At 54.5% G+C, this 24334-nt stretch overlaps 1 protein-coding gene and 2 long non-coding RNA genes across 5 annotated transcripts; 1 reads left to right on the top strand and 2 right to left on the bottom strand.

The window, feature by feature from the left end:
- Positions 1-4206: 4206 nt before the first annotated feature.
- Positions 4207-11206, bottom strand: LOC148051799 (uncharacterized). Of its 2 annotated transcripts, XR_015699450.1 has the most exons (5): positions 11113-11206; positions 9987-10140; positions 8673-8757; positions 7786-7928; positions 4207-4411 (listed from the first exon to the last, which is right to left on the bottom strand). It is a non-coding gene; the product is annotated as an uncharacterized LOC148051799 (long non-coding RNA). The 2 variants fall into 2 exon arrangements; XR_015699449.1 differs by lacking the exon at positions 11113-11206 and having other exon boundaries at positions 9987-10221.
- A 1688-nt stretch (positions 11207-12894) lies between these two features.
- On the top strand, positions 12895-20386 carry LOC148051798 (uncharacterized). 2 transcript variants are annotated; one of them, XR_015699447.1, is made up of 5 exons: positions 12895-13024; positions 13583-13712; positions 14302-14422; positions 19311-19438; positions 20272-20386. It is a non-coding gene; the product is annotated as an uncharacterized LOC148051798 (long non-coding RNA). The 2 variants fall into 2 exon arrangements; XR_015699448.1 differs by lacking the exon at positions 20272-20386 and adding an exon at positions 20017-20163.
- Positions 20215-22578, bottom strand: LOC148051797 (acrosin-like). Its single transcript, XM_087735283.1, has 4 exons — positions 22064-22578; positions 21460-21725; positions 21034-21179; positions 20215-20610 (listed from the first exon to the last, which is right to left on the bottom strand). The coding sequence occupies exons 1-4, from the start codon at positions 22240-22242 to the stop codon at positions 20251-20253; spliced, it is 951 nt and encodes a 316-aa protein (XP_087591409.1). The 5' UTR covers positions 22243-22578; the 3' UTR covers positions 20215-20250.
- Positions 22579-24334: the final 1756 nt, after the last annotated feature.

Genomic DNA, 24334 nt, shown 5'->3' with positions numbered 1-24334 from the left:
AAGTGAGTGCGGAGTCCTGATCCGTGGTTTCGTTGTCCCGCGAGGGAAACGGCCGGAGATGGACGAAGCGAAAGAAAAAGATTGTATGGATGTAAAACAGTAATTCTGTAACCCTCTAAGTGGTAAAGTGTGGACGGTGGAACTAACTATTAAAATACTGTGGGAATACAGGAGAGAACTGGGACCAATAAAATGGGAGGGTCACAACAAAGTAAAGAGATACCAAAGAAATCTCCATTAGGTTGCATTTTATATCACTGGAAGGGCATAGGGGGTCCTCCTGCAGGAAATGTGAATAAGAAAAGTCTAATTAAGTATTGTAATCAGTGATGGCCGTTGTATAAATTAGATGATGAAGAAAAGTGGCCTTTGAATGGGACTCTGAAGTCTAATGCCTTGCTGCAACTCCTGTTATTTTTAAGGAGGGAGGGAAAATGGGACGAAGCTCTGTATGTGGATACGTTTTCACCCTTCGAAATCACCCCGAGTGGCAGAAAGATTGTGGTTTTAATTTTGCTCCCCAAGATCCCATGGTGTTAGCTTTGGAAAAGGAAAATCAGAAAGAGTTCGGGAAGTTGAAGCGATGTTGTTCAGCATGTAGTATTGGACAGAGGTGTTGGAAGGTGAAAGAGAAACCCAGAAAGGCGGAAGAAAAGTGCCTTTCCGGATGGATGATGTGGATAAGTGGAAGGATGCAGTGAAGAGGTACAGGGAGGACCCAAGTGGGGCTGCGAAAAGGTTTGAGTGGATTACTAAGAACTTGGACCCGGATTGGAAAGATGTGGATCTTATGCTAGATGCTAGGACTGAACCTGAGAAGCAGCTTGTATTAAAGGCAGCCCGAGCTCCTGTAGAAACACAGATTGAGGGACGAGTTTTACAGGGCACAGCTGAAGATCATGTGCCCTCCAGGGACCCAGGTTGGGACCCTAATGATCCAGCTCCGTACTGTTTGATTGCAACGATACTGAACCTGGATCAAATTTGGAATAGAACATGCGATCCCAAAGGCAGTTAACTGGTCAGCTCTGTATGCTGTCAAGCAGGGGCAGACTGAAATGCCCACGGAGTTTTTAGATCGCTTATGGGCTGCTGTGAGAAGATTTACTACTAGTCAGAAGCTGCCACACAGCAGCTGGTATCTCTGTTTCTGGGACAATCCACTAATGATATCAGAAAGAAACTTCAGAAACGTAGGGAACCAGACATAAGGAATTTAGAAAAGTTGCTGGAGGAAGCGTGGAGAGTATATCGGAATGGGGAGGGGAGGACAGAAGGAAACTGGGAAAGGAGATAGTGGCTCCGTTAGCCACATTCTCTGTATTGAATCAAACCTTGTTACCTCTAAGTAAACAAAATGTTCATGTTGTGGGAGCAACTGGGCAGGTTGAAAAGGTTTTTTTCTTGAGACCATTAAAATTTAGAATTGGGAAGAGTGTGGGGAGTCACAAATTTCTCTACCTGCCTGAGGCTCCTAGACCATTACTGGGGAGAGACCTATTAGAACAATTAAATGCCAAAATAAAATTTAGAAACGGGGAAACTGAAAATCAGACTGAAATTTTAAGTTTGGTTCTTACTGACCCCAAATTAAAGAAGAAGAAATTACACAAGAAATAAAAGACCAGGTATACCCAGGAGCGTGGGCCTCAGGAATGCCTGGAAAGGCTAAAAATGCTGAATTGGTTGTTGTTAAACTCAAAGGAGGGGCACGACCTGTTAAGATAAAGCAATACCCCTTGAAATTGGAAGATAGGCGAGGGGTACAAAGTATTATAGAAGAGTTTATAAAATTTGGACTATTAACTGAATGCTCTTCAGAGTATAACACTCCCATTCTGCCTGTCAAAAAGCCTGACGGCAAAACTTATCCATTGGTGCAAGATTTGCGGGCAATAAATCAAATAGGTGAAGATTAGTATCCAGTAGTGGCAAATCCCTGTACTCTCAATGGTTTACTGTATTAGATTTAAAGGATGCATTCTTTTGCCTTACCTTGGCTCCAGAAAGCTGCAATTTATTTGCCTTTGAATGGGAAAACCCTGATACAGGACGAAAAACCCAACTGACCTGGACAGTGTTACCCCAAGGATTTAAAAACAGCCCTACCATTTTTGGAAATCAATTAGCTAAGGAATTAGAGACCTGGGAGAGGCCCCCAGGAAACGGGATTCTTTTGCCGTATGTGGATGATACATTAATAGGCACAGAAAAGGATGAAGAGTGTAAGGAACGGACTGTGAGCTTGTTGAACTTTCTGGGATTAAGTGGTTATCGAGTCTCATTACAGAAAGCCCAAATCTTGAAGAAGGAAGTGATATACCTGGGATTCGTGATTTCTAAGGGACAAAGACAGCTCGGGAATGACCGAAAGGAAGCTATCTGCAGAACTCCAGAACCCAACACGGTAAAAGAGCTTCGAACCCTTTTGGGAATGACAGGTTGGTGCCGGTTATGGATCTATAATTATGGACTTTTGGTTAAACCTCTGTATGAACTGTTGAAAATAGCCAGACACAATTACTGTGGACTGATGAAGCTAAGAGGGCATTCAAGGAACTGAAATTGGAGCTAATGAAGGCTCCAGCTTTGGGCCTACCAGATGGAACGAAACCTCTCTGGCTGTTCTCCTATGAAAGGCAAGGAGCGGCTCTGGGAATTCTGGCCCAGAAGCTGGGTCCTTATAAATGAGCTGTAGCATACTTCTCTAAACAATTGGATGAAGTAAGCAAAGGATGGCCGGGATGCCTTTGGGCAGTGGCCGCCGTTGTTTTGATTGTCCAAGAAGCTCAAAAATTTACTTTGGGACAAAAGATGATTGTGCACACTTCCCACACTGTAACCTCCGTTTTAGAACAAAAAGGGGGACCCTGGCTTTCACTATCAAGATTCTTGACATATCAAGCAGTTTGGATGGAACAGGATGATATGGAAATCGTTACATCTACAATTATCAACCCTGCTTCCATTTTAAGTGATAAACAGGAAATGGAGACTGTCGTGCATGATTGTATAGAAACTATAGAAACCGTATATGCAAGCAGAGCAGACCTGAAGGAGAAGCCACTGGAGGAAGCCGACCGAACGGGGGATACTGATGGGAGCAGTTTCGTAAAGAACGGAGTTCGAATGGCAGGATGTGCTGGAACCAGCACAGACCGACTGGTGGAAGCGAAGTCACTCCCCAAGGGCACATCTGCACAACGAGCTGAAATGAAATAATTGCCCTAGGGAGAGCGTTGGAGCTGGCCGAAGGGCCGCGAGTAAATATCTGGACGGATTCAAAATATGCCTTTGGTGTACTCCGTGCCCATGGAGCAATTTGGAAGGAACAAGGACTCTTGACTGCTCAAGGGAAAGGTATAAAACGTGCTGATAGAATTTTGCGACTTTTAGATGCTGTACAACTTCTGTCAGCAGTGGCAATTATGCACTGCAAAGGACATCAGAAAGGTAACACTGACAGGGAAGTGGGAAATTGGCTGATTACAAGGGCAGGCGAGCTGCAGAACAAGGTGAGGTATGAAGCATAATTCCTGAAAAATCTTTGCCACTACCTGAAACAATTGAATGTGATGAAGAGGATCAAAAGCTGATGACTAACTTAGGAGCTGAAATCAGCCCATCAGGATGGGCACTGTTGAAAGATAACAGAATAATAGTTCCCTTTAGCATATTATGGGAACTTATAAAAACAGAGCACGACAAAACTCATTGGGGAACTGAAACCTTAACCAACTCTCTTCTTAAGCAAATTGTAGCTAGAAATTTCTATCAGACTCTAAAGACTGTACTTAATAGAGGTGAAGTATGCTTAAAGAACAACCCAAAAGTAGAAAACCGTGTGAAATTTGGAAATATCAGCAAAGGAAATGTTCCAGGTCAAAACTGGCAGATAGATTTCTCGGAACTCCCCAGAAAAGGGGGATATAGGTATTTGCTTGTATTAACTGACACTTTTTCTGGATGGCCTGAAGCCTTCCCTTGCAGAACAAATAAAGCCCGAGAGGTAAAAAGAATTCTGTTAAAGGAAGTTATTCCTAGATCTGGAGAACCAGAGGCAATGTCCTCTGACAAGGGACCACATTTCATATCACAAGTGGTCCAGCAAGTTAGTAAGTTTTTTAGGAATCTGTTCCAATCCAATGTCGGGGGAGGTTTCGATACGATCCCAAGGACGAGATTAAGACGCTGGAATCGGTCAGATGTCGTACAACCTTTTACTTTTATTTGAGGGGAGAAGAGAACGGAGGGAGGAGGGAGGGCAAGGGAGGAGAGGAAAAGAATAGGGGAGAGAGAGAGAGAGAGAGAAGAAGGAGTTTATCACCACCACTCCGAGTCCGATGATCTTCTGCTGGGTCTTTGGTGGCCTCAGGCTTCATCGGGGACAGGGCGGGGGGCGCCCTTGAGGCTGCAGGAACGGAAGGAGTGGTCGCGCACGCTGCCGCCGCCCCCGCCGAGGGGCACGTGTGCTCCTTATATAGGGGCTCTCACGCATGTGCGGATCACAAATGCGTACGTGCGGTTTCTCACTGCTCATGCCTCTGCTCTTTCCGCACCTTTAGCCCCTGCGCAGGTGCACGAGGTTGTTTTTCTCAAAACTGTAGAGAAGAGGGCTTTCTCGAAGCACGACGCTGGATAGTGCTACAGCGGCAATGTCGCGACAAAACCGCATTTCGTACCGGTTCTCTACAGGCGACGGAGGGGGGGGGGGTGTTTAACACAGCCTCTGCCCACAGGTGGGCAGCAGGTGGGCAGCAGCGGGCACCAAGCGGGCGGCACCAAGTGCAGGGCATCTGAGGACACCAATGGGCCCGCCTCGGTGCTCCAGCCACCCAGAAGCCCTGGGGACGCCGGGGGGCAAAGCGCCCTGCCCCCGCCGCCCACCTGCCCACCCCGCCCACTGCTGGTCGAGAAGGCGCGCAGCACGCATCCCCGCGCCATGCGACCCCACGACAGGCTGCTGCGCAAAAAGGTCCAGGCCAAAACACTGCGGGGGCCGAGGACGCCCCGCTCCGACCTGAGGGCCCACCTGCTGGCCTCCATCCAAAGCTTCCACCCGCTGGGGCAAAGGGTGAAGGCGGTGGGGCCGGTGCGCCAACCGCCCCAGCCGGAGCCCCAGGCCAGCCCCAGCGTGCCCCCCAAGGTCCCCAGGCCCCTGCCCCCTGCCCCGACAGACGGCAAGGGGACGGCTGCCTCCGAGGCCCCAGCTGACGGCGAGAAGGAGACGGCACCGGCGGCGCCATCGAGCAGCAAGGTGCGCACCGGGGCTGCCGCCAAACCCAAGCGGCCCAGCTGGCTGCGCCTGTCGCCCACGGGGGGCCAAACCACGCGGGAGGGGCTGCCACAGCAGCTGCACATGCCGCCGCAGCTGCTGCACTCTCCCGCCGACTCCGCGCTGCCGCCTGACTCCCGATGGCCCCGGGCTATGCCCACCCCGCTGCAGGAGCAGGAGGAGTCCGTGCCCATCACGCCTGAGCAGCGGCCCGAGCGGGAGCGCCTCAAGAAGCTGGCCCAGGAGGAGCGGCAGCGGGCGGCCCACCAGATGACACTGGGGCAGCTGCAGTTTTTTGTGCAGAGGGAGATCGACATGCAGATAGCCGACGCCTACGGCTACCCATAACCCACCGCTCCAGCACCGTCCCCCCTAGCACCCACGCACAGAGCAGATGCGCAGGCAGGGACCTGCACCCACCCGCTCCATCCCCAGCCCTCTCCCACATCCCCCTGTTTCTTCTTTCAGTCATTAAAAGGCTTGCGTGTTCGCTTTGCAGCGCCTCTCTCTGCCTGCGGCCATTTGCTCAGCGGGGGGGTGGGGTGGGGGGGGTTTAACGCAGCCTCTGCCCACCCCGCGGGTACCTGCGCTGGGCTGGGGATGGCCACCCAGACGATGGGTAGACGGGGCATCGCTCCGGGTGGCAGGCGCCCGTGGGAGAAACCACACTGATTCGCACCAACGCCGGGAGGACGCAGGCCTCCAGCACTGCCCCACTACCGGCATCACCGCTCCGGTACCGCCATCACCAGCACCGCCCCAGCACCAGCATCACTGCCGGCCAGCTGGATCCGGCCCTGGCAAGGAGCTGCGGCCGCCCCAGGGGGCCAGGCAGAGACAGGCTGAGCGCGCAAAACGCAGCTCGCCCCGTGGCCGGCCAGCGGGCTTCGCTGGCCAAGGCTCGCATGCCGAGATCCCGCAGCTGCCGCTGCAACGGCTGCACGGCTCGCTCGGCCCCCCTCTATGGCCTCGTCCGGCGCTGCCTGGACCTCATCCACCAAAAACCCCTGCCCACAGGCCAGCCCTGAGCCGCTCTCACCAGCAACTCGCAAACGCCCCGTGCCGACCGAGGCCAGAGGCTAGGACGCAAAGTGTCCAAATACAGGGGCCAAGATTCTTTCACGCACGTGCCGGGTCCCAGCCCAACTGGGGCAGCCCCAGTGTGCCTTTACACACGGTTCTTGTACCCTTCACTCGGTCAGGTACCAGATCACTTGACTGATCACTCCCGCCCACGCTACCCACTCCTAATCACAGTCCAACTTTGCAAAGCAGCTCTAGCTTTGCAGCATTCTTGCTGCTTGTCTACCGAGCCGCATCTCCCCGTACTCAGTCTCGCTACAGTTCCTGATCTCTGAGGCTGGATGACGCCGGCAGGGCTTCAAAGACTTTCGAACGTGGCTATGTTGCAGTCTTGTGCCCCAGGAACTAAGATTTCTGACCAGCATCTTGTGTGCCTCAGGACTACAGTTCTCAGCTTTTCCCTGAAACAACATGGCCACCTTGCAGCTCTGTGCTCCAGGACTACACCTCCCAGCATGCTGCGGGGTGCTCCTTTCTTCTGTCTCACCCTGCTGGGACATTGCCTCACCATCCTGGCTGGGCCCGATCCTCCTGCAGGCCCCAGGGTTTCTTCCCTCAGTCTGCCTGTGTCCCAGACCCCGGTGGGGCGGGGAGGAGGAGGAGAGAGGGACAGAGTGGCAGAGAGGGGTGGGATAGGGTGTTGGGGTGCCCGGAGAGGGAAAGAAGCAGGACAGAGGGACAAGAGAGAGACAGAGAGAGGAGGAGAATGGGGCAGGGAGCTGGGCAGCAGGTGGAGAAAGGAAACCCCTGGTGAGGAGTGGGCACAGGGACAGGGAGTAGGGCATGGAGGGGAAGGGGGCAGGGGGTGTCCAGGATCATGGTGACGAGCAGCGGGACAGAGAGAGCAGAGGAGGGCAGGAGGGAGGACAGAGGTATGGAGCAACACAGGCAGGCTGAGGGAGAGGAATAGAGGGAAAAGGAGGGGAGGAAAAAGGAAGGGGAGAGAGAAAGGGAGAGGCAGGGACAGAGAGCAGGGCACAGAGAAGCAAAAGATCTGCAAAACAGTCAGTACTGTAAACTGCCTCTTGTCTGAAAAGATGTGAAAACTGGAGTTCTCGACAACACAAGCAGCTGCACAAGCCAGGGGCCTGCTCTCGCCCTATCACCTGCTCAGCAATCAGTGAGATCAGAAGAAGTGTCACAAGCAAGGTGACTTCTCATACCCAGAAAGCTACTGAGCAACACGGGACACCACAAGCACCTGCACAAGCCCAGGACGTGCTGTGACGCTAACAGCTACTCAGAGACCGGTGACCTCACAAGCACCCGCGCAGCAGAAGCATCCTCGCTTCCAACACCCTGCATTTTGCCCCTCCATCACCATCTCTGTCTCCCACCTCCCCATGCTCTCCTCTCTCCCAGGCACCTTTCTCACCCACTCCACCATCTCCCAGTGTCTGTCTCTGGGTCTCTGTGGCAGATCTTACCTCGGCAGCAGTGTCCCAGCCGGGTCACCTGCATCTCCTTCTCTTCCTCCTCTGCTGTCATCGCAACTGCGCCAGGTGCCTGATGGACTTCTGAATGCAAAGGGCATTTCGTCCTGCCTCCCTTCTGCTGTGAAATCCTGCTCCTGCAAGAGAAGTGACAGTCAGTCACGGTCACCTCTGTGCCACCTGCATCTTCCTGAGCTGGACAGCTGCTGGGACCTGTCACCATCAGCCCCGGCTCTGCTTGAAGTCTTCTCCTGGCACAGGCGCAGCTCTGGCTGTGCTTGGTGCGGGCCATGCTTCCTGAAGGAGGACAGCAACACTCACAGTTACTCCTGGGCAGTTTCCAGCTGGGAAAAGCTGATTTGAGGCAGGTTTGCCACAGGTCCGGGTGTGCTCCTTGTCCCCCAGCTCGGCCACAGGTCCCACATTTGGCTCCCTCCAGCAGGAGCTTGGAAAGCCCCTTCCCAGCTGGGAGCGCCAGGCCAAGGGCACGGGGCAGAAACAGCCCCCTCCCCCGACCACCCCAGCCCCCAGCTGGCCTCTGCCCCCAAACTCCTAAAATTCCAAACAGGCTCGCCCTCTAACTTAATTATCTTCAGTTTTAAGAAAATAAACTGTGTACTGCCAGATTCAGTAGTCCGACTAAGACTGCTAGAGGGCGATTTGGGCTTCAGCTCCAGAACAAAAGAATTCCCATTACAGAATCCCAGCTGCCAACTCCATGACCATCTTGTCACTGACACACAAACACTCTGTTGTAAAAAAATCTTACAGCCAATTAAAATTATCCTCCCCTCCCCAAATCTTTGTTCTTCTCATACCCTCAGACTGCCACAGTAATAATCATGTCATTATTTACAAGAAAATGTAAAACCAGAACTAACCTACGCTCCCTCCTTGACTGGCCCCTCTTTCTTCATCAGTTCTTTGCATTTCTTTAGCTCCTGGGGAGGACGTATCAAGATTTCCCTGTTTAAAAGAAACAAGAAAGATCAGTCACAAACATGCAGAAAACCTGCCCTTCACATACACGGTGCCCACACAGGAGCATTATCAAGGCCCTGCCTAGACACAAAAGATTAAATTAATGCACCGGGGAGGAGAGAGCAGGAACAGCACTCTGGCACCCACGATGAGCAACAGGCATTTCTGCTCTGAACTGCGGCTTACTCAACGTGCACGGACAGTACTGATCCAGACACGAAACCACGCGTAGCACTTAATCCCAGCTGCTACATACACCGTGAATTGTAATGACTTGTTTTCCATCCCACCACAGCTTAGATACCTGCACTCTGGCTCAGGGCTGACTGCGGGAACTCCTCACTGCTTTAACTTTGCTTCGGGCTTGGCACGAGCACGAGGCTTCATCCCTTTGGCTTGGCCCCCAGCAGAAGCTGGGCACGTGGCAGGTTTGCAAGTGCCTTGATGGAACGGAGCTTGGACACCTACCAGGCATTAAAAACCAACCAAAGAAAAAGCCCAGAGAAACTGTGTTGGAGAGTAGCAGAAAGAAACCTCAGGGCTGATCACTGTTTAACACACGGGCTTTGGAATTTGGGAGACTGGAGCTCCCAACAGACTCCGCTCCTTGAATGGAAACATCCTTTAGCTTTTGATCCTGACAGAAACACTACAGACTGCCCCCAGCTCTGCTCTGCAGCTGCCTGAAGCATTTGCTTGTCCATGCCCAGTGCTCTTCCACGCTTACAAAGTCTGTTTAATCTGCAAAACAGTACTACAAACCGGCAGCCAAATGCCTCTTCTCTCAAAGATGTGAAAACTGCAGTGAAAGACAACACAGGTACCATGACAAGCCTTCTGCTCTGGCTTAGGTTTTAAAAAGCAAGGTCTTCCCAACCTCTCTTTTCCAGCTGCCGCCAACAGCTGCAGAAAGGGTCTGGTTTTGATCAGCTGGATGATCAGTGCTGACTACCAAATCCCAGTACAGGACTTTACACCTCGGGCTGCAGATTTTGAGCCCAACCCCAAGGACTGGATAACCTCCCTCCTGCCATTGGGCTGACGGCAGTATTGCACCTCCCCTGGCTTCTCCAGCTCTTCCCCAGCAGTCTCCTCCTGGCCACTCTGCTATAGGCTGCTATATGGTTTCAGGGAACCATATCCTGGACCCACTCTGGCATCTCCCAGCAATGAGGATGCAGAGATGCTCTCCCAGCACACTGGGCTCCTCTCACCTCTTCTGGTCTCTCTGCGTTGTCCTTTCCTCATCTCCAGACACTGGTTTTGACCTTCAGCCAGATCTCCACTGCTTGTAAAATTCCCCCGTTGCAAGGAAATCAACAAGATGACCACGTCCTCCTGAGCCTTGTCTCTCACGGGAACTTTGGTCTGGCAACCAATGCAGAACATGGCAGTGGGGTCACAAAAACATCAAGGCTTGCCCCAGAGGTAGGTGGGATGAGCTTGGCTGGTCTTCTGCAGGGAAGCACAGCACAAAGAAAACCTGGGCAGGTTTAAGCATTAACAACTTTACCCGGCTTTCGCTGCCTTCAGCAGACCTCTCGGCTGTTAACATGCCAAACTTCCCAGCCCCCTGGGTTTTCAGACGGCTCATTTTGGCTTGGGCTAGGGTATCAGTTAACACCTGCATTGCCAAACCCTCGTAGACCTGAGCGTGCTCCTCACAGCTCCGTACCGCTGTCCCTGTGGGAAGTGAGGCTCAGGATGAGCAGTGCTGCACAGATATGTGCTGGGTGGCAGCGCAATGGCAATACAGACACGAGACTGGTGGGGGAAAGGTCGAGTACCGACACTGGGAAACGTGATGCCAGGTCAGTGTCTGCAGCAGGATCCGGGCAGCCACAGAGCTGAGCAGCGACTCCCTTTGGAGACCATGAAGCAACGGGTACCCTCACTCCCACAACCCGCTCTAGATGACATCCCACTTCTCGCAGCCTTGCCCTCCCTTTCCCCTCCAGCTTTCCAGACTGTGGCAGTCGTCCTCTGAGGGTAAGACAAGAGAAAGTGCCCCTTGCTGAACCGCCACCATTGCCTCCACTGGAACCAGCCTGGCTCTGCACGCAAGGACATACGGCAGTGGCAGGCGTTCACTCCTGTTCTACTCCCTACAGACCCCTTTGGTGACTGGAATGAAGTCTGCTCCCAGCATCTTCCTTGTGCCCACACCAGGCTCCCTGAAGAAGTCACCTATCGGCCACTTCTGTTTGCGCAGAAGGTTACGCAGCGTGACAAGTTCCTGGGCTGCACAAAGAAAGGGGGCGCTGCCCTTCCCCCAGGGCCGTCGGCTCTCTGGTGGTGAGCACTGGAGAAGGTGACAAAACACCCTGAGAGCACCCTTACCCAGAGTCACCGTGCCAGGAGGTGTGACGCCAGCTGCGGTAAAGCAGTGCAACTCTACTGTTCTGTTCTGCTCTTTCCAGTCTTCCCTTTCTTCCCAGGGCTTCTGTCAGCAGGGTTTGCTCCTGAGCTCTGGCAGATGCAAACAGAAACACTTCTGTTGTGGCCGAGGAACTAACTCACCCAGGAGCTGTTTTTCAGAAAGGCCTACGGTTCCTTGTCTGGCATAGGCAACGCCCAAACAGAGTTTCTGAGGCACCTCCTGAGCACAGGCATGCAAACAAGGGATTGTTAAGACTCAGAGTAACTCACATCATTTAAGAACCCACAACAGGTACATTGAATGTGAAAATGAGCACAAAGAAAGGGGTCTTTTCAAAATTGCTAACTATTTTTTTCCCTGTCCGTATTTTCCTCACCGCGGGGAGGAAACACAGACTCTGCAGCCCCTGCAGTCAAATACGGTTCTGCAGGACAGGGGGCAGATGAAAGTAGAGAGACCCGAACAGGGAATCTTCAAATCTGTGAAGAATCAAGCAGAAACAGTTGCAAAGCGTAGCATCAACTTACAGGAATTTAAACCTGGTGGAGCTAAGCAGTAGAAGTGAGTATTACAGAGAACTAGAGGGGAGCACTGCAATCAAAAGGGTCAGCAACACAGACAGCTCTAACCGCACATTTTCACCCCATTGCCTTGAACAAAACAGGCTTGGGATCCCCATTACTCACTTCACCCTGCAATAGTCCCATTCCTCATCTGAAACCTGCTGTGCACCCAGCTGAGGACAGACCCAATCCACACAGAGAGCAATCACAGCTAAACACTGCACTTTCCGTGGTGAAGTTTCCTTGGAAAAAATACATTTATTTAAAAACAAAAAAGTGTTACTGCAAGAACCAGGAAGAAGAAAATCCCTGACAGGTTGACTGGAACTTCCCGGCTGTGGTAAAACCATCCGCCCTCTGCACCCCATTTCCCAAAAGCCGGCAGCACAGCTTGGCTGGGGGAAAGGCAGGTATCAGACCTCGGGGCCCAGAGAGGGGCACAGCCATCTGCCAGGGGAGCTGCATCCAGCCAGGAACATTCCCCGCTTGCTTCTCTGACAACAAAGCCCCACTGCGTGCTCCCACCAGGAGGCAGAAACAACTTCCATGTCTGGAAATCCCCATTTATCAAAGGCTGTCGGCAGAGATGGGGCTGTCCATCAGCACCAGACCCACACGAAGGCCTGGGGACAGCAAAGGCCCCTGGCCTGTCCCCACCACACCGTGCCTGCTCCAAAGCCTGCAGCTGCCTGTGGGAGAGGAGGCCGCTCTACCTTCCCCTGGCCTGCGGACATCCAACACCCACCCCCAGCTGTCAGGGCTGGGGCTGGCGACCCTGGGGGCAGCAGCAGGAACCGCTCTGACCCTGCTGCTGGGGCTGGCCCTGGGCTGAGCACTCAGGCCCAGGGCTGGGGACTGGGCCATGGCGCGGCCTGTGGGCAGTGAGGCCTCCAGATCCCTCCCTCCAGGCCCATCCGCACTGGCACATACCTGCTCCTGCTCCTGCAGCTCCCCTGGCCCTGGCCCTGGCCCTGGCCCTGGCCCTGCTCCCCTCCTCGCCCCGGCTGCCCCCAGCCCGGCTCCCGCCCCTTGCTCCTCAGGCCCCTGGGCCTCGGCCCCCTCCGGCCCCGCCCCAGCCTGGCTCTGACTGACAGCCCGCCTCCGGCTCCGCTGATTGGCTCAGCCATGGCCAATGGGGCGGCTGTTGCCGGGCAGGCTCAGGCAGCCCGGGCCTCTCCTCCCAGAGCCGCCCTGCGCCCGCTGCCCCCCGCAGCGCAGCAGCTCCTCAGCCCGCCGGGACACGGGGCCTGCGGAGAGACGGCCTCCAGAAGGGCCGTGGCGCCGGGAGCTGCTCTCTCAGCAGCGCAAGGTGTGTGTGTGCACAGCTCTGCCGTCCCTCGGTCTGCTCGGGGGGTCTGGGCCTGCGCAGGGAGGGAGGGGAGGTCAGGGGAGAGGGCAGGAGGGGAGGGGAGCTGGCAGGAGGGAGCTTCCCTGGATTTGCCCCGGATCGGCAAGTCTTTCCCAAAATGCGGCTCTGTCTGTGCTGTGTGACGGGAGCCGCTGGCATGGGCCAGGCCGGCAGCTGGCAGGAGACGGGGCTCTGCCCCCGGTCCCAGCGCCCGTGCTGAGCCCAGCACCCAGGGCCTCCCTCAGGCCTCGCTGCCCCTGGGCGGTGAGGAGGAGAGACGGCCTGTGCTGGCGTGGCCCAGGGCATCCTCCTGCAGCCAGAAAGAAGGACAGAGCCCCGTCGCTCTCCCCACAGGGGCTGACCACTGTCCTTCCCTTCTGTCCCCAGGCCTCCCTGGGGCCGGCAGGCCCCGCAGGGCTCCAGGGCCAAGCAAATGCCGGGGTGCCAGGGGCTCCTGGGGCTCAGGGCAGCTCCGGGCAGCTCTGAAGCTGAAGTGCGGCTGCCCCTTTGCCTCTGCAGGTGCAGTTTTTTTGTACCCCGTTTGTGGTGAAACCTGTTTCTCCTCATGGCACGTGGACTGGACAGATGCCATGTCCCTGTTAGTCTGGGAGGACGTCAGGGAAACGAGGAAGCCACAGCAAGCACACAGGTATGAGGACAGTGAACAGGAGCCGTGTCAAGGTTTTTCTACTGTTGCAGATCTGAACTCTGACACCTGTGTGCATCCCAGCACCAAAGTCAGGATTTTTCCTCCAAGCTGCACAGCTTTTCACCAGCAAAAGTGAGTGGGGCTGAGCTGGCCTTCAGGATAACTCGGCTCCTGTCTTTTTTAATTGCATGCCTGCACTTTCCCTTTTTTCCAGCAATTGCTTGCTTTCTTTCTCCCCCCTTCCCCCTCCCAGTTCCATCCTCTTTCAAAGGTAATTATGATTTGACTTTCTGGATAGACCATCGAGTAGGTAGACACAGGATATAAATGTAGTCTGGTGTACGCCTCCAGAGCTGTAGACTGAGCTATTCTCCCTTTAAAGGCTGGATAGATATGGGCTATGGCTAGAGTTCCTGTTTGGCAGTTATTATTTCTTTTGGGGTCCTGTCACAGTGATGGTAAGGTCGTCAGCCTGCAGCTCTGCTGCAGCTAAAACTACCAGTGAAAGAGTTTTGATGGTGGATGCTGTTCTGTGTGTTTCATTTCCAATAATCATTTCATTGAGCTGGAATTATTTCTATGCGATTAGGTGATGAGGATCTTCTTGCACTGGTCTTCTGTTTCTGGAGCGCGTCCTGACAGCCTTTGTCACCCAGAGCTTTCCCTTCTGTTCCCGAGAGGAGTGATGGCCACGACACAGAACGACTCCTGTGAGTAATGGCTTCACCAATAGGCTTGGATTAAGTGAATCCTCGTGGGCAAATGGGTGTAGCAGGTGCTCCAGCCAAGGATTTTGATGTGCTGACACTCTAGAGTGAATTTGAAGGTGTTTCGTCTGCCTCCTTCTCCTCTTCCTCTTCCCCGTTCTTCCTCCTCCTTCTGCTCTTCCTCCTCTGGTTCTTCATCGTCATCGTCCTCCTCCTCCTTCTCCTGTTCTTCTTCCTCATGTTCTTCCTTCTCCTCTGTTCCTCCTCCCTCCTCCTCCTGCTCTTCTTCCTCCTCCTTTTCTCCCCATCCTCCTTCTCTTCCTTCTCCTCCCCCTCCTCCTGCTGTTCTTCCTCCTCCTGCTGTTCTTCCTCCTCCTGCTGTTCTTCCTCCTCCTCTTGTTCTTCCTCCTCCTCTTGTTCTTCCTCCTCCTCCTGTTCTTCCCCCTCCTCCTGTTCTTCCTCTTCCTCCTCCTGTTCTCATTTCTTCTCCTCCTCCTCCTTTTCTTTCTCCTATTTCATGTCCTCCTCACCCTTTTCTTCATTCTCCCACTTCCTTTTTTTTTTCTCCTCCTCTTCCTCCTCCTGTTCTTCCTGTTCTTCCTCCTCTTCCTTCTCTTCATCTTCTTCCTCCTCATCCCCCCATTCTTCTCCTGATTCTCTTCCCCTTGTTCCTCCTTCTGCTCTTCTTCCTCCTCCTGTTTATACTCCTCTTCATACTCTTCCTTCATTTCTTCCCCCTCTACCTCCGCTTCTTCCTCCTCCTCCTCTTGTCCTTCCTTCTTTTCCTTTTTATGTTCCTGTTCATACTCCGCCTCTTCCTGCTTCTGTTCTTCTTCTTTGGTTCTTTTTCATGTTCTTTATCCTGTTCTTCCTACAGTTCTTTCTCCTCCTCCTGTTCTTGTTCTTTCTCCTCCTTTTTGTCTTCAGCTGATTCTTCCTCCACCTCTTCTTCCTCTTCCTTGGTCTCCTTCACTTTCTCCTTTTCATGCACCTTTTTGCATGTTCATCCTCTCCAAGTTCTCCTTATACCCCTCCTTCTCCTCCTCCTCCTCCTCCTCCAGCTCCTCCTCCTCCGATTTCCTTCTGGTTTTCTTCCTCCTCTTCCTGTTATTCTGTTACTCTGTTTACCCTCCTGCTCTTTATCCTCATCCTCCTGTTCCTTCTGTTCTTCTTCCACCTTCTCCTCTTCTTCTACTTCCTCCTCTTCCTTCTCCTCTTTCCTTCTCCTCCTCCTCCTGGTCTTCACCATATTCCTCCTCTTCATCTTCTCCACTTCATCTTCTCCTACTTCATATTGCTCTTTTTCTTTCTCCTCCTCCTCATCCTGTTATTCCTCCTTCTTCTCCTCCTCTTCTTAATTTTCTTGCTCTTTTTCCTCCTCCTCTTCTTTCTCTTCCCCCTCATTCTCCCCCCTCCTCCTTTTTTTTCTTCTCCTTCTCCTCCTCCTCCTCTCCCTCATCTTATTCCTGTTCCTTTTCCTATTTCTTCTCCTGTTCCTCCTCCACCTCCTCCTCTTCTTCCGCTTGCTCATTTCTCATCTTTCTCCTCCTTGTCGTGTTCCTTTTCATCTTCATCCTATTGCTTCCTCCTCATCCTCATCGTCCTCCTTGTGTTCTTCCTTCTCCTCCTCCTTCTCCTCCACCTTTCCATCCAACTTCTCCTCATCCATATCCTTTTGTTGCTCCTAATCCTTCTCTTGCACTTTCTCCTTGACAATTGTATAAGGTTTAACAAGGCACAGTGCCGGGTCCTGTACTTGGGTCATAAAAACCCTGTGCAACGCTACAGGCCTGGGGAAGAGTGGCTGGAGAGCTGCCTGGCGGAAAAGGACCTGGGGGTGTTGGTTGACAGCTGGCTGAAGATGAGCCAGCAGCGTGCCCAGGTGGCCAAGAAGGCCACTGGCACCCTGGCTTGTATCAGAATTAGTGTGGCCAGCAGGACCAGGGCAGTGATCGTCCCCCTGTACTCAGCACTGGTGAGGCTGCACCTCGAATCCTGTGTTGAGTTTTGGGCCCCTCACTACAAGAAGGACACTGAGGTGCTGGAGGGTGTCCAAAGAAGGGCAACGAAGGTGGTGAAGGGTCTGGAGCACAAGTCATGTGAGGAGCAGCTGAGGGAGCTGGGGTTGTTCAGCCTGGAGAAAAGGAGGCTGAGGGGAGACCTTATTGCTCTCTACAACTGCCTGAAAGGAGGCTGTAGTGAGGTGGGGGCCGGTCTCTTTTCCCAAGTAGCAGGTGATAGGACTGGAGGAAATGGGCTCAAATTGCACCAGGGGAGCTTTGGGTTGGATATTAAGAAAAAATTCTTCACCAAAAGGGTTATCAAGCATTGGCACAGGCTGCCCAGGGAAGTGGTTGAGTCTCCATCCCTGGAGGTATTTAAACAATGTGTAGATGTGGCACTTAGGGACATGGTTTAGTGGTGGACTTGGTAGTTTGGGGTTTGCGGTTGGACTCAATGATCTTAAAGGTCATTTCCAACCTAAATGGTTCTGATTCTGAACCCCTCAGCCCCACATGCTGTTCTCCACGGCTTTGGTGAATCCTGTATCAACCTCCCCTCATCAGTCTGCCTTCTACAGCTGTGTGGTGGAGCCTTGCTCACATGCTGGAGTGCAGGGCAGTCATAGGAGAAGAGCAGGAAGCAGCCACGTGCATTGCATTTGCTGAGCAGGGTGGAGAGCAGTGGCTTGAGGGGTGGCAGCCTCAGAGCTGGTGAAAGGTGCGGGAACTTGGTGCTGCCATCCTGGCTTGTGGGGTTAGAGCTAAGGCCCAGAGCTGAGTGCGCAGCCTGGTCCCTGGGGTGACAGGGCAGGCTCTGTCTGAAAGTGGAATAGCTGCTCTTCTCAAGGCCTTTGAGGCGTCGCATGGCTTCACAGGCACCAGAACTGGGCCCCAAGCAAACTGGACTCAAGGCTGCTTTGGTTTTTGAGAATGGAGCTGAAGGTGGTGCCCCATATCTGCTTAGAGCAGATGGAAGAAGGCCTTAGAGAAGACAATTTGTCTTCTGTGGATACTCTGCTGTCCCAGCAGCAGATTTTGCAGGTGGTTAAGGGGGAATGATGCGAGAGGTGGCCGCACTTCACAGATAATTGAAGGGAGAGCTGGGGTCGTTTTGGGGAGGGGAATGTGGCAGGGGCAGCAGTACCCAGGAAACCGCATCAGTAATGCCATGGAAGTCCAAGGTGACCTAGCTAACGGCACCTGAAACACCAACTCTGATGACAGATGGGGCAAACGTGGGAGCAAGGGGGAAAAATAACCGGGGGTGGGTGCCTTGTTTGGGAGGAGACAAGGGCGGAGAAAGGGAGGAGTGAAGGAAGAGGAGGGGGATGTATAAGCATGGCAAATGGGGAGAAGGGGGGATCAAGGAGCCAGTCACCCATAAGCAAAGTGCTGTTTGGTTTGCTTGTTTGCCTGAGCCCTGCACCTGATCACCACAGTCCGTCCTACCTTCTTTTTGAGAGCGATTCCAAATCCTTTTCTGTGCAGCCCCACTCTGTGTCCCCAGCGTGACGGGGGTTTGTCCAGAGGCCTGGCTGCTAGCAGCGGCAGAAGGGAACACAGGTCACAGGGCCCCAGCAGTTGGAAACAGCGAGTGTCTGGGGCCAGCTGCTGGTGGGAGCGCTGTGGGCGTGTGCAGTTGGCTAGTGAACTCAAAGCTGGACTAGCTCCCGAGCAAGAGGAGAGTGAGCCTTTCAGTCATGGGGCTGGCATGTGGTTGCAGCCCACCTGGTTGATCAGCCCCAGCACCCACAGACCTCACAAGAGGACGAGGCCTGCCAAGCACCAGCCACATCTCCACCTCCTGGAGTCATGAAGGACTTGGAGGTGCTTGAGCAGGCATACCCTGAGCTGCTTCCCGCCTCGGCACGTCCCCTCCGCACTAGCTGCACAAGGTCCTGCCTCTGAAGCTGCCAGGACCATCCATCCCATCCTCCTCTTGCTGTGCTCTTGGCCCCTGGCAAGTGCTGGTGCTGCAGCTGCCAGCTCTGTTCCCAGCCAGGGGTGCGCAGCGTGCCTCCAGCTGCGCTGGGATCTCTGGAGACTGGGGCATGCCCTTTGCTTCACCTTGATGATGGTTTGAAAGGAGCTGTTCTGGCTGTGGAGATGATGCTGTCTCATGGTCCCTCCCTGAGCAAGTCAGGGTTTTTGACAAGAGGCCTCATCTTGAACGTCCAGCAGAGAGCACAGGGTCCCCTGAGCTGCCCTCCTAGCAGGGCTGGCAGTCTCCCCAGCGCACAGTTTGCTACCCCAGTGCTCCATCAGTCAGCGGTGCCACTGAGCCAAAGCTGCAGGGTAGCTCTAAGGCTGAGCTTGGGTAGTTGCGGGCGGGGGGGGTCTGGTGGTTTTGGGATAGGGTTCCAGCACGGAGCAACAGAAGGGGATGGAGCAGCAAGAGGCCCGGAGCAGTGGCAGCAGGAGGGCTTAGGAGTGCAGTTTGGTAGGCAGCAGGGCGGGATGCCTGCCCTTCCTGACCTGGCTGTCCCCAGACTCCATGTGCTGTTCAAAAAGCACTTTCTGCAGTTTGATCTCCTTCAGGACTTGCAGAAGCTCTGGCCCTGCGCTGCTCTGCAGTAGATCATAGTTCTTGGCTGGGTCTGACTCCAGGCCAAAGAGCAGCGGGGGCAAGTGAGGGGTCAGCGGGGTCAGCCCATGGCAGGGCAGGTCTGGGGTTGGATCACTGTGAAAGGACCCTGCAGCAGAAACCCCCAGGTGGAGCTCAGTTTGTTCTCTTGGAGCTTTAGACAGGCAAACCATAGGGGACTTCACAAAGCTGCCCGTGCAGAGGAGAGGAGGCAGCACTAACCTGGTGTGAAGTACCAGGCCTTGTACTTCCCAGAGCAGCCAGATCCAGTAGACGTGTGCAGACGGGGGATTTCTCCTTTCAGGTCGACTAGAGCTGAATCAGGTGGGCTCTCACACCCAGGAAGCTTGTCCTATCCCAGCCTGATGGATGTGGCTGCTGCTGTTGCCGTGCGTGTGTTGAAGAGACTTACGCTGCATTCCAAAGAGCCAGGTACGCAAACACGCACACAGGCTTACACAGTTAATGTGAACGGCAAAGCAGATTCGCATAGAGAGAGCAATGCCTTTACCCGCACCCATGTATACGTAACCACCACTTACACAAACATGACCACAGCCCCGGCCTTCTCTGCCTTTGCAGATGATCAGGATTGGATGTTTGCTAGTGAAACATAAAGCCACCTTCACTCCCCAGATTCATAAGCACAGCATGTTCCTAGTTTCCTCAAATAACAGTATGGAACTGAAGTCCATGTCATACCTGTGGCTGGATGTCAAGCTCCTTACCGAGTCGTTGGTGCAAACCTTGGGTCTTTCTAGATCCATGTCTCCTGGGTCATGAGAGAGTCCAGTTTCGAGTTCACCGGTGCATTGTACACACACACACAGGGATCCCACCAGTAGCCGGCCTAAGACACTTTGTGTTGCCAGCTGCTGTCCCCAAGACCTCGAGCCCGCTATGACCTGTGTTCCCTTCTTCCACGGCACCCTCACCCTGCTCTCTGACCGGGCATGGTTTCAGCCCCCTTGAGTGACTCTTTCCCTTTGTGCCCTCCTGTCTGCCTGCAGCCTCATTTTGCAGGTGCCGGGCATGGAAGTCCTTGCCTTGCACAGGAGACTGAAGTGGAGTGACACATGGTTAGCTGTGAAAATTGGCAACTTTATTTCAAGAGCTAAGTCAACTTAGGGCAAGACAGAGCAAGCTTTTGACACTGAGGCTGCCTTTGGATCAGCAGACATTGCCCCAGAAAGAACTGGTTGTGGTATACTGGAGGCTGCGCTGGATCCTGTTCCTCCTGCTGCTCAAGCCTTTTTTCCCCATAGGACCTGCAGGAGCTCCTGCACGCGAGTAAAGAACTTCAGCAGCTTCTGGAGTGGAAGTGGGCAGGAGCTAAACCTGCCCGGTTGTGTTGGTATTGGCCTTGGCCTCTGAACGGGGGTTGAGGCGGTGAGAAAATGACTCCGTGCCCGTGATGTTGGCACAGCCCTTAGCGCTGGGTGCAGTCCCATCTGTACCAGGATCCAGTCGTAGAAGTGCTGAGTGGAGGTGTAGACCCCGGGCTGTTTTGCTCTCGCACAGCCTTTCCCCCAGCTGGTCACTCCAACAAGCCAGAAGTAGTCGGCCTTGTTCTCTTTGCACACGAGAGGACCACCGCTGTCACCCTGCAGCGGGGGAGAGAGGGTTAAGGTGTTGTTGGGTGGCCACTGTTGGCACTATGTCAGCTCCTTCTCTCTCACAGCACCTGCCAGAGCTGCGTTCACTGCACAGAACGGCTCTGCTCAGGTGCTGGAGCCTCCAGCACCTTGTCTGGGAGGGGGCGGTGGGCCTGTAAGGCAGGGCTCTCTCATCTCTGCACAGTGATCCTGGATGGGTGGAAGACGGAGGTGCCAGGGTTGGGATCTGGAGCTCTGGGCTGCCAAGAGCACTAGATGGGCTTTTTGGGGAAGGGGAGGTGAGCCCCAAGAGCGGTGGAGAGCCAGCGGTGGCAGGATGACTTGCCAGGCAAAGCCCGTGCTGGGGTGTGTTTGGGCGGTTGCGTCAGGGCTGCCTGTGCTGCCGGGGGTTGACTTGTAGCACGCTCCTACCTGGCAGGTGTCGATGCCACCCTGCGGATAGCCAGCACACAAGTTGTGGCTGTGGATGGCCCCTCTGTACCACCGGCTGCTGTTACAGAGGTTGACATCAATGAGGCGGACCTTGGCCTCCTGCAGGACATCCGTTGCTCCTCCAGCTGTGAGCAGAGAAAGGAATTAACACCCAGCAGCTCGTTGGCAGTTCTCCTCGCCTGTCTGGGTGAACCCCTTCCGTGGGGCTTGGCTTTGCGTCGTGAGGGGCATTGTACCGGTGTTTCCCTTCTGCCTTGCTTTGGGGAATGGCTCAGGCCCATCTCTCTGTAGGCAGACGTCCCCGCAGCCTGACTCTGGCTTTCGCCTCTGCTCTCAGGAAGCCCAGCCCGTCTCCCCAGCATGCCAAGCTTGCACTCAGGACACGAGCACTTTTTGGGAACTCACATCTTGCGGTCGTGGAACCCCAGCCACTGACGTAGCAGGTTGTCAGCTCTGACACTCTCAGCGAGGCGTCGGGCACACAGGCAAGCTGTACGTAGTAGCTGCACTGGACAGGCTGGTCCAATTCCAGCAAGGCAATGTCGTTCCTCTCCGAGATATTACTGTAGTGTTGGTGAACCAGGAGCCGCTTAATATGGCGCACTTGGACCTCAGGGCCCAGCTGAGTCAGCTGGGTGGCCCCGACCACTACGCGCCACATGGCGATGTGCCTGGAAGGCAGATGGAGAGAGGGGTCAGGGGGAGCGGAGCTGTGTGCTGCAGCAGCCCAGCAGTTCCCTGCCTTCTCCTTCATAGGGGAGAGAGGGCAGCAGCGCTACGGAGGGTGCGACTGCCCTCGCACGCCTTAGGCGCAAGGGATGTCGAGCTGGAGGCTGCTAGGAAGCAGTGGCACGACCTCAGCCTTCTCCTGAGCAGTCTCTCAGCTGGGCTCTGGAGTGCCCAGGCACTGGGCGTGCTGCAAGGAAACGGGATGGGAGTAGCGCGTGGTGCTGCGTCCAGGGCAGCTGCTAGTGTTGTGGGGATATGCCCGTTCCCTGGTCCTCCTTACCTGGCCTTGATGAAGCAGTGGGCTGCTGTGAGGACCCACTGTGGGCTGATGAGGGAGCCTCCGCAGATATGCCCTGTGCCTAATTCCCAGGGACCCTGGATGCTGACGATCCAGGGCCAGGCCCCTGGCTGGGCATCTCTGCCCCCCACGACGCGCCACGTGCCGTAGTGAGCAGCCATGGGCCGGAGCCCGCAGGTCCCTCTGTAACCAGAAACTCCTTACTGTCCTGCTCGACCGCTTGCTGCTGTTGAGGCTGAAGGTCAGCCGTCTTCCCTCCCCACAAGGCGTTGCATGGACAGCAGGGCCAGGGAACCTCGTGGGGTGTGCGTCCATCCACCCATTTCTGCTTGAGCCCCGTAGACGAGTTGTGCCAGCAGCCTGGGTGCTGGCAGGGAACTGAGGCTCCCACATGGGGTTCGGGAAGCTGTGGCGTGGCCACGGGGGACAAGCGGGTACCCTCCAGTGAACCCCATAATGGTTGCCCCAGCTCCCCCCCAGAGCCTTGGGCCACTTACCCACAGCTGTCCCATGTGCCGTGCACAGGCCAGCACACAGCCAGCAGGACGAGGAGGGGGAGCAAATTCATCGCTGCCACCAGTGCAGCAGCCGACGTAGTGCCCGCAGTAGTGACATTGCCCGCGGTGGCCCTGTCCCTGGGGCTGATGTCACAGAGTCGCTGGTTCCGGGTGCTGGGCACGGTGGCCTGTCGGGGGAGGGGGGCAACATGGGGGATTCCAAGCAGGAGGGGAGGCAGAAGCTGGGATCGGACACCCCCGACAGCCCCCCGCTGAGTGCTCTGCTTGCGGGATGAGGGTGTGCAGGCCCCGTGGCAGGCAGCAGCGCCTGGCTCCGAGCACTGCCTGCTACCAGCTAGCAGGAACGACCCAAGTGGGGCATCACAGCCTCTTTGGGGAGTTCACTGCCACCCTGCTCTTTGCAGCCATTTGCCACCAGCTCCTTCCCAAAAAACAGACACCAGAGGAGATAGCTCCTACAGGCAGTATGCACCTGTTTGGGTGTTGAAGAGCCAATCTGGTCACAGCAGCGGCGGGCAAGCAGTGATGTGCAAGCCAAATAAGCCAAGCGTACCCGCGCAGTGTCAACCTTCCTGCACAAAGCGCAGTGAAACACGGATGCAGCACGGTCCACGCTGGCTCTGTCAGCCACAGCAGCCCCCTCTGACAGGCTTCATGTCCTTACTGTCTATGAGTTATAGCGCTGTTCTGGGCCAACACTGACAAGGGCACTTGTGGCGCCTGGTATGCGTGGCCACGGACATGCAACTTTAAGCTCTCGACAGAGAAGGATGCTCCTGCTCTCAGCCCCATGTGCCATTCTCCATGGCTTTGGTAAATCCTCTGTCAGCCTTGGCAGATTGGCATAGAGTACATCTTCTTCTTTCAGCCTCTCAGGATTGGGATGTGATCCTCTTCTGAGCTGGCTGAGAAAGAATGTCATTCATCTGTTAGGTCCAGATGAGTTCCTGAGTGTTAGTCCCTCGGGGCTGTATTTTACCAAACAAACGGCTGGGTCCTCTGCTGACCTTGCATGCTGTCTTCTAGGCTCTTGTCCTTGTTTTACTAGCAATTAAAATACAAATTTGATCCATTTAAAGTTTAATCAAGTGGTGTCCTTCCAATTCTGTCCTTACCACGCTGCCCATTTCGTCCAGCAAGAACCCAAAAGCTGATTGGAGCAGTACCTAGTCAAAAGTTGCAGGACGTCTTGCTGGAAAAAGAGCATAACCTATTGCGTGGCTTCCCCTGATACAGTCAGTAACTGCCCTTGTCTTGCTAATTCAGCCTGCAGGTTTCCGTGGGACTCCTCTGTGCTCCAGTGTCTAAATATACCTGCTGGCACAAGTGTTTGCCTTCCTCTGCAGACACTGGGACGATGCCCTCCTCTTAGGAATGCCAGGTAGGCATTTGTTATTGCTGTCATGCGGGTTGTGATCTGTCTCCTGCATCCTGTGAGAGCGCATAACGCGTCGGCTTTCTGCTCAGCATCAGCGAGAGAACACGTACCCTTAGGAGCACAGTCTCCTGCTGTTCTCTATCAAGTACAGTGTCAGGCACGGGCTTCCTTGCTGACGTTCATGGTAGAAACCATCGTAGCTGTGAATGCAGGTGTCTGCACCTGCATGAGGGGTCTGGGCTCCCACTGTAGTCTACGGAAGTTTGTTTGTCGTGGTTTAGGGCGTGACTGAATTACCTACTAAAAGCCTTTCCTCTAGGACGTGTCAAGCCAGCCTTGAACCCCCTGACTGCACGG

The sequence above is a fragment of the Nipponia nippon genome, unplaced genomic scaffold (assembly GCF_047370975.1).
Source record: "Nipponia nippon isolate SJK-2023a ecotype South Korea unplaced genomic scaffold, ASM4737097v1 scaffold_54, whole genome shotgun sequence".
Taxonomy (NCBI): domain Eukaryota; kingdom Metazoa; phylum Chordata; class Aves; order Pelecaniformes; family Threskiornithidae; genus Nipponia; species Nipponia nippon.
Note: the sequence above shows the minus strand (reverse complement) of the source record. Positions and strands in the feature narration are given on the sequence as shown.

Excerpts from the sequence above, each read along its gene's own strand:
- LOC148051797 (XM_087735283.1), bottom strand. The coding sequence starts at position 22,242 with ATGGCTGCTCACTACGGCACGTGGCGCGTCGTGGGGGGCAGAGATGCC. Across the intron at positions 21,726-22,063 it reads CACTGCTTCATCAAGGCCAG|GCACATCGCCATGTGGCGCG; the intron begins GTAAGGAGGACC and ends TCTGCCTTCCAG. Across the intron at positions 21,180-21,459 it reads GGGTTCCACGACCGCAAGAT|CTGGAGGAGCAACGGATGTC; the intron begins GTGAGTTCCCAA and ends CTCTGCTCACAG.